The sequence below is a fragment of the Fomitiporia mediterranea genome, assembly GCF_000271605.1.
Source record: "Fomitiporia mediterranea MF3/22 unplaced genomic scaffold FOMMEscaffold_8, whole genome shotgun sequence".
NCBI classification, from domain to species: Eukaryota; Fungi; Basidiomycota; class Agaricomycetes; order Hymenochaetales; family Hymenochaetaceae; genus Fomitiporia; species Fomitiporia mediterranea.
Genome location: NW_006760393.1, coordinates 276,731 through 292,125, shown reverse-complemented (window position 1 = coordinate 292,125; position 15,395 = coordinate 276,731). Strand labels below are relative to the sequence as shown.

At 33.0% G+C, this 15,395-nt stretch overlaps 2 protein-coding genes across 2 annotated transcripts; one reads left to right on the top strand and one right to left on the bottom strand.

Moving 5' to 3' along the window:
• The first annotated feature begins 402 nt into the window (after window positions 1–402).
• Window positions 403–2,576, top strand: FOMMEDRAFT_21264 (uncharacterized protein). Its single transcript, XM_007267956.1, has 3 exons — window positions 403–562; window positions 619–818; window positions 876–2,576. The coding sequence occupies exons 2-3, from the start codon at window positions 764–766 to the stop codon at window positions 2,039–2,041; spliced, it is 1,221 nt and encodes a 406-aa protein (XP_007268018.1). The 5' UTR covers window positions 403–562; window positions 619–763; the 3' UTR covers window positions 2,042–2,576.
• Window positions 2,577–2,981: 405 nt separating this feature from the next.
• FOMMEDRAFT_29577 (histone-fold-containing protein) lies at window positions 2,982–3,877 on the bottom strand (the record flags this gene model as incomplete). The annotated part of the gene is made up of 4 exons (XM_007267955.1): window positions 2,982–3,017; window positions 3,100–3,425; window positions 3,614–3,629; window positions 3,698–3,877. The coding sequence occupies 4 exons, from the start codon at window positions 3,875–3,877 to the stop codon at window positions 2,982–2,984; spliced, it is 558 nt and encodes a 185-aa protein (XP_007268017.1).
• Window positions 3,878–15,395: the final 11,518 nt, after the last annotated feature.

Sequence of the window (15,395 nt, the reverse complement as noted above, 5' to 3'; positions counted from 1 at the left end):
AAATATTGACTTAAATATCTGAGTATACTAATATAGAAGTCCAATACAAATATTATATTACTTTAATGACTTTAAAAATAATGCAGACAAGGTAGATTACTTGTGTGTACATCGTGGGAAAATGGGTGTTACAAGGAATAGTGACGTGCTCTTTTGGGCACAAAACATCTATCCTTTATATCTAATTTATTTCTCATTTATTTGTCACAGAAGTTTGTAGAGTAATGTTAAACAGTATTTATTTTCATCTAGTATTTTTTGTTTGAGGTTAAAAGGTGTGAAAATGAAGTAAATTCAGAATTAAAATGTAGTGTTACAAGGACCGGTCCATGACGGTAGGGCCGGCCTGACAGAGTGCCGAGTCACGCGCGTCCGTTCCCCGCCGCTTCACTTGCTTGCACTTGTACTTGCAACACGACGCTCATTCACTCCTCTCCTGGCCACCACTTGCAGCTGCCGCAGCGACCGTGGCACCTACCACAGTGAGGTACTCCGCCACTGTCATCAGGTCAAACCGAGCGTATAAAACCAGCAGTAGGATAAACTGAAGACGTTGATTATCGTGAGCACTTGTCACGCGATTATCTTCGCCTCACTCATTAAACACTGTCTGGACAGGAGACCATCGTCGTCTAGATTACGGACTTTCAGGCCTCTCCTACGTGGAGTGTTTATCGCCAAAGACTCGCTTGCAGTCTCTGCTTTTCTCCGGCGTTCTCCCGTCTCTTACTCCCGCCTATCGCGGATCCCTCCAGCTACGATCATGGCCACTGCTGTTGCGTCGCCCGAAAAAGACACAGATAGGAGAGCAAGCAAAGGTGCGTTTACATCCACGCTCCATTATGAAACTCTTTATAATGTATCTGTTCTCGTAGACCTTCCACATCTCTCCCTATCGTTGGAGTCGCCACCCTCCTCCTCACCCTTCCCGTCACCATCATCTTCCTTCATCCCACCCCCAATGCCGGGTGCACATGAATATGCGAACAAGCTACACATACCCGCGAAGAAAAAGCAACGCGAGAGCGGCGATAGCAATACTTCCTCCGTTGCTACGGCACCTACATCCGCAGTTGCGTCCGCACCTTCAGCCACGACAACTTCGACTACCAACTCTCCTGAAAATGGCATTGCGAAGCCAAACCGTTCGTCCGGCTGCGACAAATCGTTACTCTCGAAACATTTTGATGAACTGGCGGAGCCAAGTGGCGATTTAAAGGACAAGTCACTCGCGCATCGAACGAGTCTTAATTCCTCGCGACGCGCTCCTCCTTCACCTAGTGTCTCTCGGCGCACATCTGCCGCACACACAAACAACAATAGTGTCTCCCTGTCGCGTGCTCCTTCAAATGCTAATGCATTGGCTGCGTCTGCAGCAAAGGGGAAACGTCGCTCGAGAAGCGTCAAGATCCGTGACTTCGCTTATCCATCTTCCGACGTCCGACATGTCGGCCAAGGACCCGATGCCCCGCGCCCAGGACGTTCACGCCCTGCTTCAGAATACGAAGATATGATCGGAGCTGGAGGGTCGCGCCGGAATTCCGGATGGGGAGCATTCCGATGGGCTGGCAGCAAACTTTGGGGTTTCGCTCTCGGAGGAGGCAAACAACGAGGTTCGACGAATGAGGGTGCGGACGGTGGATTCATGCCAACTTCGAGTGATTTCGCGAGGAACTTTGATGTCTCGAGTCCGAATGATGAATACCCAACTACGGGCTTCCAAGGACTAGGACAAACTGATGCGGATTCTGAAGAAATGTCCTCAGAGGTTGACTCCGAGTACGCAGAAGGATACCCAGATCAAGATGCACCCCTTCTGCCTGGTTTATACCGTGCACTATATGCATTTGTGCCTGAGGGTACAGCGGAGATGGCGCTGGGAGAAGATCAAGTGGTGCGTATTGTGGGACGGGGTGGAGGAGTTGGGTGGGCTGTTGCAGAAGACGAGCAGGGGAACCACGCACTTGTTCCCGAAAGCTATTTAGAGATTGTAAAGCTTGATGAACCTACTGGAGAAGATGACAGGGAAGGGATCCATTAAAATGGATGATTTGGTCTTTGGATGGATGTTTTCTTGCCTATTCAGACATTTTATTTTAACATAGCTCTCTTTACCTTCCCCCTTTTATTGTACTTTTCCTGCTGCTTTCTTCTGTTTTGCGGATCCTCCCTTTGTTTTTCTCGGGTCCTCGTATATTGATTTGTTGAGGACCGTCATGCGCTGGTCGCATCGGTTCGGGCGTGTGCACAAGCCCAGTTTCCTGACCATTGCATTTCAACATTCCTGAACCTCAAAACTATACGTATTTTACATATGCAATTTCCAACCTAAGTATTCTCAGCCAAACCCCGCCATTCCTTCTCCATCGTTCCTCTAACAATTCATCATCTCAAGTGTCAAGTGCTCCCCAAGTATATCAATATTCTTTCCTTCGCCTTTCCTTTCCTCCACAATCCTGTTGCATGTTCTATATCTCCGGTTTCTTCTTTACCTGACTAAGTACCGTTCTACCTACTTATGTTTACCTAGCCCATGATATTATTCCTTTGCCATTGTGTCATTGTGTCATTGTGTCATCGTCTATCACCATTCCTTTCCACCTGCTCTGTGTTCGAAATAATGTGTGATAAAGGTTGCCCCTTCTGGTTATGTTCTGGTAAAGCAGTCTGTATTTTTATTCAAACGGATCAGGGCAGGGCATCTGAACCACCATAAGTATTTATATATCGTTGCATAAAGAAGGGATCGCAGTAGGAGAAGTAAATCGACATTTCAACATTCTACGCTTTGTTTACAATCTTGTACATTTTTGTTTGCAGACGAAACGACAGAGACAGAAGGGTAAAAGGGAAGTGATTACTTTAGCCCATAGCTATTCAGAACAACATCGACACATCTAAATAAACAAAGAAATGTGGCGGATCAACAAAACAGCCTATAGAGATTATGGGACAAGTTATGAGCAAACCACATACTCTATTCAACTCGGGATGATATGATCCTGCCCAAAGTAGATCTTCAGCCAGGATCACTTGTCAAGTCACTAAAGTATAATCATTCAGCTCTTGTCCATAGAATGGGCTTCTTCGGGTAGTTACCTCATCGCGCTTGATAACAGTCCCACTTGGACCCGGACCCGGTTGTTTTACTTGTCCTCCCGCGTTCACATTTAAACCCATATTCCCCGTAGATCCCTGCCCGCCTGCATGCTGCTGCGGAGTCGTTGTAGCTGCCGCTGCAGAAGATGTCCCCGTCGCGGCGCGTTTCGCCCCAGGAAACCCTTCCTCCCTCGGGACGATATCAATCAAAAAATCAAATTGATCGGATTTAGCAAGTGCTTTAGCAATATCGGATCGCGAGAGTGTACGTCGTTTGTTGGCGTCTGCGACGATGAAAGCACGGGCGGTTATTTCGGAAATGAATACTGTAAGTGAGAGTGGGTTGCCGGAGATTGCGAACGTATGACCAGGTGTCAGGGACAAGGAAAGGAGCACGAAGATGAGAAGTGCGTACTTTCGCATGCTTTGCAGAACAATATCGGGGCTTTACAAGGTGCACATCTTATGAACTCTCAAGAGCAATGATATTCATCCTGACAATTTAAGTGCGTACCGTCCGCAGCAATCATCTACAATTAACGCATAGAATCGGCGTCAGCTACCTTCGTTCAATTAAGTAGCTCAAATCCATGCACACCTTCACTTCCGGGTCACTTTTCATGACTTTCTTAATCCTCGCAAGCGGGAGAGGCGGATGCCGAAAATCAGGTGTCTCTTGCTCAGCAGTGTCGACTTGCCGTTGCCAGAACGCACGTAGGAAGTCCGGAAGGAGATCGCCTGGTTGGACAAATGGCGGTTGTGTGGATTGCTCTGGCATTTTTCAACCCAGGCTTAGAGGATGGCAAATGGAGGAATTGAGTAACAGGCGTTTGCTCGGATGTTGGGAGGAAAGAACAGGAACGGTCACATGATGCGTATTTATATTTAGAGAGTCCAATATAATCGAGAATTAAATTACTCTTACCTTTCAGGCAGAGACACAGTAGGCCTGAGACAAAATCAACTTGTAGAACTTACTCAATAGTATAGTTTTGAATTTACTACTTACTCTTATAGTATAGTGCTTGTTTACAGTAAAGCTTAAAGAAGTTAAAGAAAAATAAGTTTAGTTAAAAATATGTAAAAATACATATAATAGTTTTATACTAAAGATTCTCTCTTTTATAATATACTTAATTACTAACTAGGATAACTTAGTAATCAAGTATTATTACTATTGTTTTTTATAAATATTATTATATATAGAAAGTATAATAATAATAATAATAATAATAATAATAATAATAATAATAATAATAATAATAATAATAATAATAATAATAATAATAATAATAATAATGCCTTCTCCCTTCAAGCCAGAATGTCCCAGAGATACACCTTACAATCTACAATCAGTTTACAGTACCTTCTATTAGACACTGTTTATAGACAATAGAGTGTATGTATACAGACACAATTTTGTCTACAGTCTGAATCAGCTTGTTCAACACTCCAGATCTCAATCTGTATGTACTACTCACACTTACTACATACTGTCACAGTGTGTCTATCTTTTCTTACTTGTTATTATTTGCTAATCACTCTAAACCTGTCTTACAGGTGTAGCTCTCCCTTTAGGCTAGAACACCCTAGGAATACACTCCTTAGTCAATAGTTTAGTTTACTACACCTCTGATTATAAGATGTAGTCAGAGTATACAGTGTACACATACAGATACAGCTTTACCTGTAGCTCAAATTAGCTCATTCAACACTTCCTAGTGTACTACTCACTTGCTACACACTATTGTAGTGTATCCATCTTCTTAATCCAGTTACCTACTCATACTGACAAAGCTCACACTTACACTCTTAGCTAATTAATCTTACAACCTGTCTCACCTCTAATTGTTGTAGATTATAATGTATTTATATAATGTTTCAATATAATTATAAACTGTTATTTTAATAACAAACAGATATAAGGGAAAATAACTATTATTAAAATATTAAAATGATTTAAGAGCTTTATAAACAATTATAATATTTGCTATAATTAACAAGAGTAATTTAACTTTATAATTTTAGAGATCCATTATAATAATTTAATATATTGTTAGGGAGAATAACTCTTATTTATGTTTACAAATAATACAAACCTTTCAGACTTTATAATGAATTATAGTACTTTCTCAGAAACTAAGATCTGTTTCAAGTGTTTTTACTTTTTTTTACTTTTTTCACTTATTTTATACTATTATAAGATAGTATAAGAATTTAGACTTTTTCCCAATATAGTACTAGTATAAAGGGAAAGGAACTAAGAGCTTTAAGAAGAGACTATAGAAAAGTAATAAAGTTATAATATAAGAATTATATAAGGACAATATAAGGAATATATAAGATAATTGTTAGTAACAGTATAGAGGGGACCTGAAGGCTTAGTAAGGGGGCCCAGGCTATAACTATCCTACACAACAGAAATATAGAACACAAGTACTAGAACATAGTCAGAACTTGTAAAACAGACAGAGAGAGAAAGTAAGACAAGAGTAGAGTATATAGAGTAAGTCTAAAAGTACAAGACTACTTAGAGTAGACAAGATTAAGACTACAGAACTAGTCCAATCTTGTACACTTATATATACTAAACTATACAAGAGTACTCAGAGAGTATGAGCTACTAAGAATAATAAGTTATAAAGAATAAAAGAAAGGAAGGTTAAAGATAAAGGTATAAAGAATAAAGGAATAAACAAAGGGTAAGAGACTATAGAATGAACAAAGAATGAAAGGGTGGTTAAAGGAAAGGAATGATAAAGTAAGGAGGAGTAGTAGTAAGAGTTAGTACACATATAGTTTATAGACAGTACTTCTGAGAGACAGAAGTCCTGAGTTCTAGTATAAAAGAGTGTAGAACCTTTAGAACTAAAGGTGTAAGAGTAGAGAACTATAACATTACTCTCCCTCTAAAACCAATCATCCTGATTAGTAAACATTAGACTTAGTTAGTAGTTCAGACATAGGTCAGAATAGTAGGGTTTAGAAATCTGTAAGGTAGAGTTAATACAGAGTACTCAGATAAAGTTAATAAAAGTCTTAAATTGTCTTAACAGTATAAGTAAGATTCTTAACAGGTTCCTAAGTGTGTTCTTCAACTAAGTATCCTTTCTAGTAAATAAGAAACTTGAGCTTTCTATATACTAACTTAGTATTTACTATATACTCTACTTTGTATTTTGGTTTAGAACTAATAAGTTCTAGTAAAGGTGGTAAGAGTCTTTGTTACAAAGGAAAACTTAGATTATAGTACTAAGACAATAGAACCTTGTTAAACACTAAGTGTATGTACTTCTATGTTGTTAGAAGTTAGAGTTTGTAAGTAGAGATACTAACCTTCTTTTTAATAATAAAGGGTCTGAAGTATTTGTTGTCTAACTTCTTTATTAAGCAATCTGTAGTCAGATTAGTAGCTTTTAATATAACTTTGTTACTAGACTAGTAATCCTTAGCTACAGACCTCTTCTAATTATAGTTCTACTTTATAACCTATACTACCTTCTCTAAAAGAGCTTGTATGTTCTCCCTAGTCTTGTGTATCTGTTCTGTAAAGTCTGTTATAGATTCAGAACTGTTGTTCTAGTTTTAGGACTGTTCTTTAGTACAAATGTCTCTCATAGTTAAGAAAGAACAGAGACTGTCCTGTTATAAAGTGTTACTAGTTATTGTGTACAAATTCTGTTAGAGCTAACTATTTAAACTAGTCTGACTACTAATAATTAATAAATATTTAGAGATAGAGTTTGATCTCCTGATTGACTTACTCAGTTTGACTATTAGTTTGTAAGTAATATATAGTAGAAGGGTTCCCTTAAATTCTAAGAAGTATGTACAAGTTTTATATGAATTTTGACTTAAATTACAGTCTATAATTATGAATGAGTTTCTGAGAGAGTCTGTACAACTAAAAGACATGATTCTGATAAATACATACTATACTTTCAGAAGTGAGTTCTGTTTGAGTCAGAACTATATAAACTTACTTAGAGAATCAGTCAACAATTATATAAATAGTATTGTAACTCTAAGACTTAGGTAGCTTACTAATTAGGTCTACTAAGACTTCTTTCTAAGAGTAATCTAGAATCTAATACAGATATAGGAGAGCTCAAACTCTTGTCTAGTAAGTCTTAGTCTGTTAGTATGTATTATAACCAGTTATGTACTTTAAGATTTTCCTCTACATTCTTAACTATTAGTAGTTTTAAGTAATAAGTTCCTACATTTTGTATTAGTCTAAATGTTTTACAGTCAGATTGTTGTAATAAGCTTAAACAATGTCCTCCTACAGTTTCTAATCCTTTAGAACATACAGTCAGCCTTTCTAGTAAACTTATCTATCCTTATTCTCTTCCTAGTCTCTAGCTTACTTCTCTAACTATTTTATTACAACCTAGTCCTGTGTGTGTCTTAGAGCTTACTGTATATAAGTAACAAAGTCAACATTCTTAGATTCAAGTTGGATCTCTTAGATTGTCTTAGACACAAAACAGGAATTGTTTAGAAGAACAAGATTTTCATTATTATTCTCTCTCCTTTTATAATCTACTTGTCTTAAGAGTAAATCAGCTTTTATTATTTGTGTTCTGAGTTTGTAGGTTAGTACAAAGTTATAGTCCTACAGTTCTAACATCTAGTAGGTCTGACAGTAGTTAAGCTTCTAAGGTACTTAGAAGTACTAGAGATTAAAGTGATTACTCTAAATCTTAAACTTTTGTATAATACTAAGAAGATATTAACACTACTTCTCTAGAGAGCAAACAATTGTAAAGAGTTCTTTATTATAAATAAGGTAGTACTGTTCTAGTTTATTAATAGAAAGTAGTGTCTAATAGTATTCTGATTAGAATCCCTCTTTACAACAGAACAGTACTACTCTATTTGTAAAGTTGGAAAAGTTGGCTTTAACTTAGAACTTATCTATAACTGTCAGAACTACTAATACAGACTTACTAGTAATAGTCTACTTAAGAGACTCAAACACAGACTACTACTAATTACTCTATTACTAAGGAACATCTTTACTAGTAAGATTGTAAAGAGGTTAGATAATAGTACTAAAGTCTTAAATAAAGTATTAGTAGTAGTTTATAAACTTAAGGAATACTTAAACCTGTTTTAGGTTCTAAGGTTGTAACTAGTTCTAAACTGTAGTTACCTTTACTGAATCTATACAGACCTCTCCTCTACTAATTATAAAGTTTAGATAATCTACTAACTCTTGTACAAAAGAATACTTTACTTTTTAGAGGAACAGTTTATTATTTTAGAGCTATTATAGAACTACTTAGATTAGTTAGTAATAGTACTTAACTGTCTAAGTAAAGATCAGAATGTTGTCCAGATACACACTAACATACTCTAAGTCAATCAGATCTATAAGAATGTAATTTATGAATGACTAGAATGTTGTAAGTAAGTTAGTTAGTCTAAAAAACATTATAGTTAGTTTGTACAATTTATAATTAGTTTAGAACACAGTCTTCTACTCATCTCTGTCTTAGATCTGAATGTTATTGTATCCTTATTAAATGTCTAACTTAGTAAAAACTCTAAATATATGTATCTTATTAATAAGCTCCTAAATTAGAGAGAGTAAGTACTTATTTTTAACAGTACCTTTATTAAAACAATAATAATTCTAGACTAAGTAGAGCTTCTTATCTTTCTTTTTAACAAAGAAGAAAGAGGAGACTATAAAGGACTTTAAGGGTTGGATCTGACTATTCTAAAGATTTTCCTAAAGGAACTTGTTAAGTACCTCCTACTCAGCTCTGTTAAGTAGGTAGACCTTACAATCCTTAAGTTAGAAACCTTTAGTTAATTCAATTGTATAGTTCTAGAGACAGTATTTAGGAAGCTAGTCAAATTCCTCTTTACTAAAGACTTTAGGAAACTCTTAGACAAAATCTGATAAGCTAGGTCTATGTGTATTCTAGAGTAAAGTTATTCTAAGAGGGTTCTAAACTGGTTCTAACTCAGACATTCTTTAGATTAACTTTATTCTACCTTAACTAGAATATGTGTTTATATATTTATCCTAGTTAAAGAAGAACAACTAGTTACTTTTATTAGAACTGTTAGTAACATTAAAAGTATTTATATTTACTTAGGATAGTAGTGTAAGATAGTTGTAAGACTTAAGACACTAATTAAATATGAGTGTTTACTCTAACTAGTTAATAGTAGAGTTGTAAGCTTTAAGCTATTTGAATCTAATAAAGACATCTGTCTTTCTAAGGTTAGTAACTCTGAACTTAATACTTTCCTTATAATTCTAAATAGTTATTTATAGTTAGACAAACTTAGTAATTTAACTATTCTAGTTTAGAGTTCTGTTTGTATTATATACTAGAATTAGAAGTAGAACACATTAAGTAGAGAAATAGTGTTTCTACACAAAAGTATTAGTAATGTACAAACTAGTACATTTACTATTTACTAGAGTTATTATTCAGATCTGGAGGGATTCTAAGAAGGAAGCTAAGAGGATAGGAACTTAGAGCTAGTACCTAGAATGTTCTCTAATAAATTACTACTTGTTTTAAAGGGAATGTATAACTTGTACAGTCTTGTTATTTAAGAGAGTAAGTATATATACTAATATTTCCTTATTAACCTCTCTCTTTCAACAAGGACAAACTTATGTTCTCAACTGTAAACTCAGTTAAGACTATTCCTACTTAATACTATAGACAAACTACTAAGTAGTAAACAGGACTAAGTAGTGTTCTGAATATTCTAAGATCTTAGAATACAAAAGTAGTAAGTTGGATTATACAGATTTAGACTCAGATAAAGTGTAAAGAGAAGAATCAAAAGAATCAGAAGAAATAAAAGAACTATCTACTTTTATTGTTAACTTTTTTCTTTTTAATAAATAATTTTGTTAATTTACTTTTTCTACTTTTTCTACTTTTCTTACTTTATTTACTTCTAATCCTACAGTGTTTATTGAATCAAAAGTGACTATTAAAAAATCCAAGTTATAGCCCTTTAGTACTACATTTACTATTAGACCTCTACAAAATTCTAGAGTATATAGTTAAAGTTTGAGAGTTTTAAAGTAACTTCTAGATTTATAGAAAAGGCTTCTTACTACAAATCCTACTTGTTACTCATTATTACTCTAATGACCTGACAGATATACTGTTACTTTTATAAACAGTCCTTAATTTAGTACTCTAACTTTCTGTAAGTAAAGTATACTCCTTACTTTCAGACTTCTCTAATATTTATTAGAACAAATTAATTATAAATTATAAGTAGATTAATTTAAGGGCTTAAAACTGTTAGAGCTGAATGTATGTGTAAGTGTTTTATACAGACTTAATACATTTAAACTACAGCTTAATTGAAGAAAATAGTGTATATTTTCTACTCAGTATAAGTAATTAGTTCTAGTATTATTCTGAGAATCTTATTAACTAGTTCTAAGTAAAGAGCCTTCTTAAGTATTCTAATAAGAACATTATTAAACTTAAGTACAAATTCTGTCTTCTAAGCTAGAATATTAAACTCCTAAAAGAAGGTATTAGTAGAATGTTTGCTCTGTCACAGAGACACAAGCTTGTTCTACACATTATACTTTTTATTCAGATTAATAAAGGAAGTACAAAGCTACCTTATGAGTTCCAAATATGACTTATTGTTCTAAAGTTAGATTAGGCTTCTAATCTGATAGCCTTTAATCTAGTTCTAAACCTAAGTAGTTATATTACCTTTCTTTATAAAAGAGAGGACAAATAGAATACAATTAAGGTCTAAGGATAGATTAGTTAAAGTAGTAACTATATATAGTTTAACTTAGTACTAGAAGTCCTTAAAGTGTTACTTATTAAAGTTTAAAAGATAGACTATATACACTTTCTTTCTAGAATAAGTTACAACTCTCAGAACAATTAGAACAGGTTCTAAGAAGGTTAGAGGTATATAGTTAGTAAAGGTCTCTTAAATAAAGGTCTGTACATATTAAGCTAGGTCTACTTACAACTACTAATCTAGTAGAACAGTAAGGGTGACAGTTAGTATAGAAGGGTTTATATTTATACTACAAAAGAATTAGTACTAAACTAAAAAGGGTAATAAATAGAAGAAGAGTAGTAAAAGTTTAAAAGAGTTTAGAAAGTTTAAAATTTAAAAATGTAAAAGGGTTAGAACAAAGAAAAGAGATTAACACAATAGTAAGTACTAATGTCTAAAATGTAGAAGAGTTGTAGAGTAGTAATAGATAGTCTTAATTTAATGTTAGTAACAGTATAGAGGAGACTTGAAGGCTTAGTAAGAGGACTTAGACTACAACTATCTTACACAACAGAAATATAAAATACAAGTACTAAAACATAGTCAGAACTTGTAAAACAGACAGAGAGAGAGAGTAAGACAAGAGTAGAGTATATAGAGTAAGTTTAAGAGTATAGAACTATCTAGAGTAAACAAGATTAAGACTACAGGACTAGTCTAATCTTGTATACCTATATATACTAAACTATACAAGAGTACTTAGAGAGTATAAGTTACTAAGAATAATAAGTTATAAAGAATAAAAGAAAGAAAGGTTAAAGATAAAGGTACAAAGAATAAAGGGATAGACAAAGGGTAAGAAACTATAGAATAAATAAAGAATGAAAGAGTAGTTAAAGGAAAGGAATGATAAAGTAAGGAGGGGTAGTAGTAAGAGTTAGTACACATATAGTTTATAAACAGTACTCTTAAGAGACAAAAGTTCTGAGTTCTAGTACAGAAGAGTGTAGAACCTTTAAAACTGAAAGTGTAAGAGTAGAGAACTATAATAATAATTTAGAACTTTAGTTATAAGTTCTAAGATTAAATACAGAAGTACAAAGATAAGGCTAAAAGTTAATAAGGATAATTGTCTCCTAAACTAAGTTAATTAAAGAAGACTTAGAGAAAGACTTAGAATTCTAGTTGTTAGTTCTAGAGTGTACACAAAACAGTCTAGAACTTTAGTTGTAAGTTCTAAGAGTAGTATAAAGTAACAACCTTTTATATTACAAAAGTTATAAAGAGTTATTAAAAGTTATAATACTCTACCTTATAAGAAAAGTGTATTACAAACTAGTGTATAAGAAGTACAGGTCAAGTCAGACAAAGTTATAAGAAGACTATAGAATAATAGAAAGCTCTACTTTATAGGAAAAGTATTATACAGCTTAGAAAGTATAACTAGTTAGGAGGACTTATAATAAGTTATTAAAAGCTTGAGAGAAAGTATAAAAAATATAACAATATAGTAAAGGAGTTATTAAAAGATTAATCTTAAATATAAGAAGACACAAACTAGTGTTAGAAGATACAAACTAGTATAGTATATAGTCTAAAGGATTAGTCAGCTCTACTTTATAAGAACAACAGTAAAGAGAGTTACTAAAGTTACTAGAGTAACATTACTCTAGTAAAAGATATATAAGGAGACTAGTTTAACTCTTAAAAGTAGTTTTATTAACTTAAGTTACTTAGTACTTGAAAGTACTCTACTCTTAACCTACTAGACTATACTTATAGTTTAACTAAAGAAGGACTCCTCTACTCTCTTACTTTACAAGTTTATAAGTCTTACTCTCTATACTCTATTCTGTTACTATTCCTAATAATTAGGACTAGTAAAGTAAGTATATTTAACACTTTAATAAAACTCTAACTTAGTTATAAATCTTTACTATTCTAGTAAAGCTCTAGTCTACTAAGGGGAACTTAACCTAGAATTAGTATACAAGTATATAAACTCTAATACTTACTTTATAATATTAACTAATCTTAATAATTAGTATTTAAAGTAGGTAGACAAGTTACTCTATATTACAGTTCTCTACTCTTATACTTTCAGTTCTAAAGGTTCTACACCCTTCTGTACTAGAACTTAGGACTTCTGTCTCTCAGGAGTACTGTTTATAAACTATATACATACTAACTCTTACTACTACCCTTCCTTACTTTATCATTCTATTCCTTTAACCACCCCTTCATTCTTTGTTCATTCTATAGTCTCTTACTCTTTATTTATCCCTTTATTCTTTATACCTTTATCTTTAACCTTCCTTTCTTTTATTCTTTATAACTTATTATTCTTAGTAACTTATACTCTCTAAGTACTCTTGTATAGTTTAGTATATATAAGTGTACAAGATCAGACTAGTTCTATAGTCTTAATCTTGTCTACTCTAAGTAGTCCTGTACTTTTAAGCTTACTCTATATACTCTACTCTTGTCTTACTCTCTCTTTCTACCTGTTTTACAAGTTCTAACTATATTCTAGTACTTGTATTCTATATTTCTGTTATATAGAATAGTTGTAGCCTAGGTCTTCTTACTAAGCCTTCAGGTCCTCTCTACACTATTACTAACATTAGATTAAGACTACTTATTACTACTCTACAACTCTCTTATGTTTTAAGTATTAGTACTTACTATTATGTTAATCTCTTTTCTTTGTTCTAACTCTTTTACATTTTTAAATTTTAAACTTTCTAAACCCTTTTAAACTTTTGCCACCCTTCTTCTATTTATTACCCCTTTTAGTTTAGTACTAATTCCTTTATAGTATAAACATAGACTCTCTTATACTAACTACTACCCTTACTGTCTTACTAGATTAGTAGTTACAAGTAGATCTAACTTAATACATGTAGACCTTTATTTAAGAGGCCTTTACTAACTATGTACTCCTAGCCTCTTTAGAACCTGTTCTAATCATTCTAGAAGTTACAACCCATTTTAGAAAGAAAGTGTATATAGTCTACCCTTTAGACTTTAATAGATAGTACTTTAAGGACTTCTAGTATTAAGTTGAACTATATATAACTACTACTTTAACTAATCTATTCTTAGATCTTAATTGTGTTCTATTTGTCCTATCCTTTATAAAAGAAGGTAATACAGTCATCTGAGCTTAGAACTAGATTAAAGGTTATTAGATTAGAAGTCTAATCTGACTTTAGAACAATGAGTTGTATTTAGAATTTATAAGATAACTCTGTACTTCCTTTATTAATCTGAATAAGAAGTACAATGTATAGAACAAGCTTGTGTCTTTATAACAGAGTAAACATTCTACTAACACCTTCTTTCAGGAGTTTAATATCCTAGCCTAGAAGGTAGGATTTATACTCAGGTTTAATAATGTTCTTATTAGAATACTTAAAAAAGCTCTTTACTTAGAACTAGTTAATAAGATTCTTAGGATAATGTTAGAACTAGTTACTTATACTAAGTAGAAGACATGTACTATTTCCTTTGACTAAGCTACAGCTCAAATGTATTAAGTCTGTATAGAACACTCATACATGTGTTTAGCTCTAACAGTTCTGAGCTCTCAAATTAATCTGTCTGTAATTTGTAATCAATCTGTTCTAATAGATATTAGAGAAGTCTGAAAGTAAGGAGTATACTTTACTTATAGAAAGCTAGAGTACTAGATTAAGAACTACTTACAGAAGTAATAGTATATCTGTCAGGTCATTAGAGTAATAATGAGTAATAAGTAGGATTTGTAGTAAGAAGCCTTTTCTATAAATCTAGAAGTTATCTCAGAACTTTTAGACTCTAACTATATACTCTAGAATTTTATAAAGACTTAATAGTAAATGTAGTACTAAAGGACTATAACTTGGATTTTTTAATAACTACTTTTGATTCAATAGACACTGTAGGATTAGAAGTAAATAAAGTAAGAAAAGTAGAAAAAGTAGAAAAAATAAATTAACAAAATTATTTATTAGAAAGAAAAAAGTTAAAAACAAAAGTAGATAGTTCTCTTATTTCTTCTGATTCTTTTAATTCTTCTCTTTACACTTTATCTGAGTCTAAATTTACACAATTCAACCTACTACTTTTACATTCTAAGATCTTAAAACATTTAGAATACTATCTAACTCTGTTTACTACTTAGTAGTTTGTTTATAGTATTAAGTAAGGATAGTCTTAGTTGAGTTTACAGTTAAGAACATAAGTTTGTCCTTGTTGAAAGAGAGAGGTTAATAAGGAAATGTTAGTATATATACTTACTCTCTTAGACAATAAGGTTGTACAAACTGTATATTCCTTTTAGAACAAGTAGTAATTTATTAGAGAACATTCTAAGTACTAGTTCTAAGTCCTTATCCTCTTAGCTCCCTTCTTAGAATCCTCTCAGATCTAAACAATAGCTCTAGTAAATAGTAGATACACTAGTTTATATATTAATAAGGCCTTTATATAGGAACATTACCTCTCTACTTAATATATTCTACTTCTAATCCTAGTATATAATGTAGACAGAACTATTAAACTAGAATAGT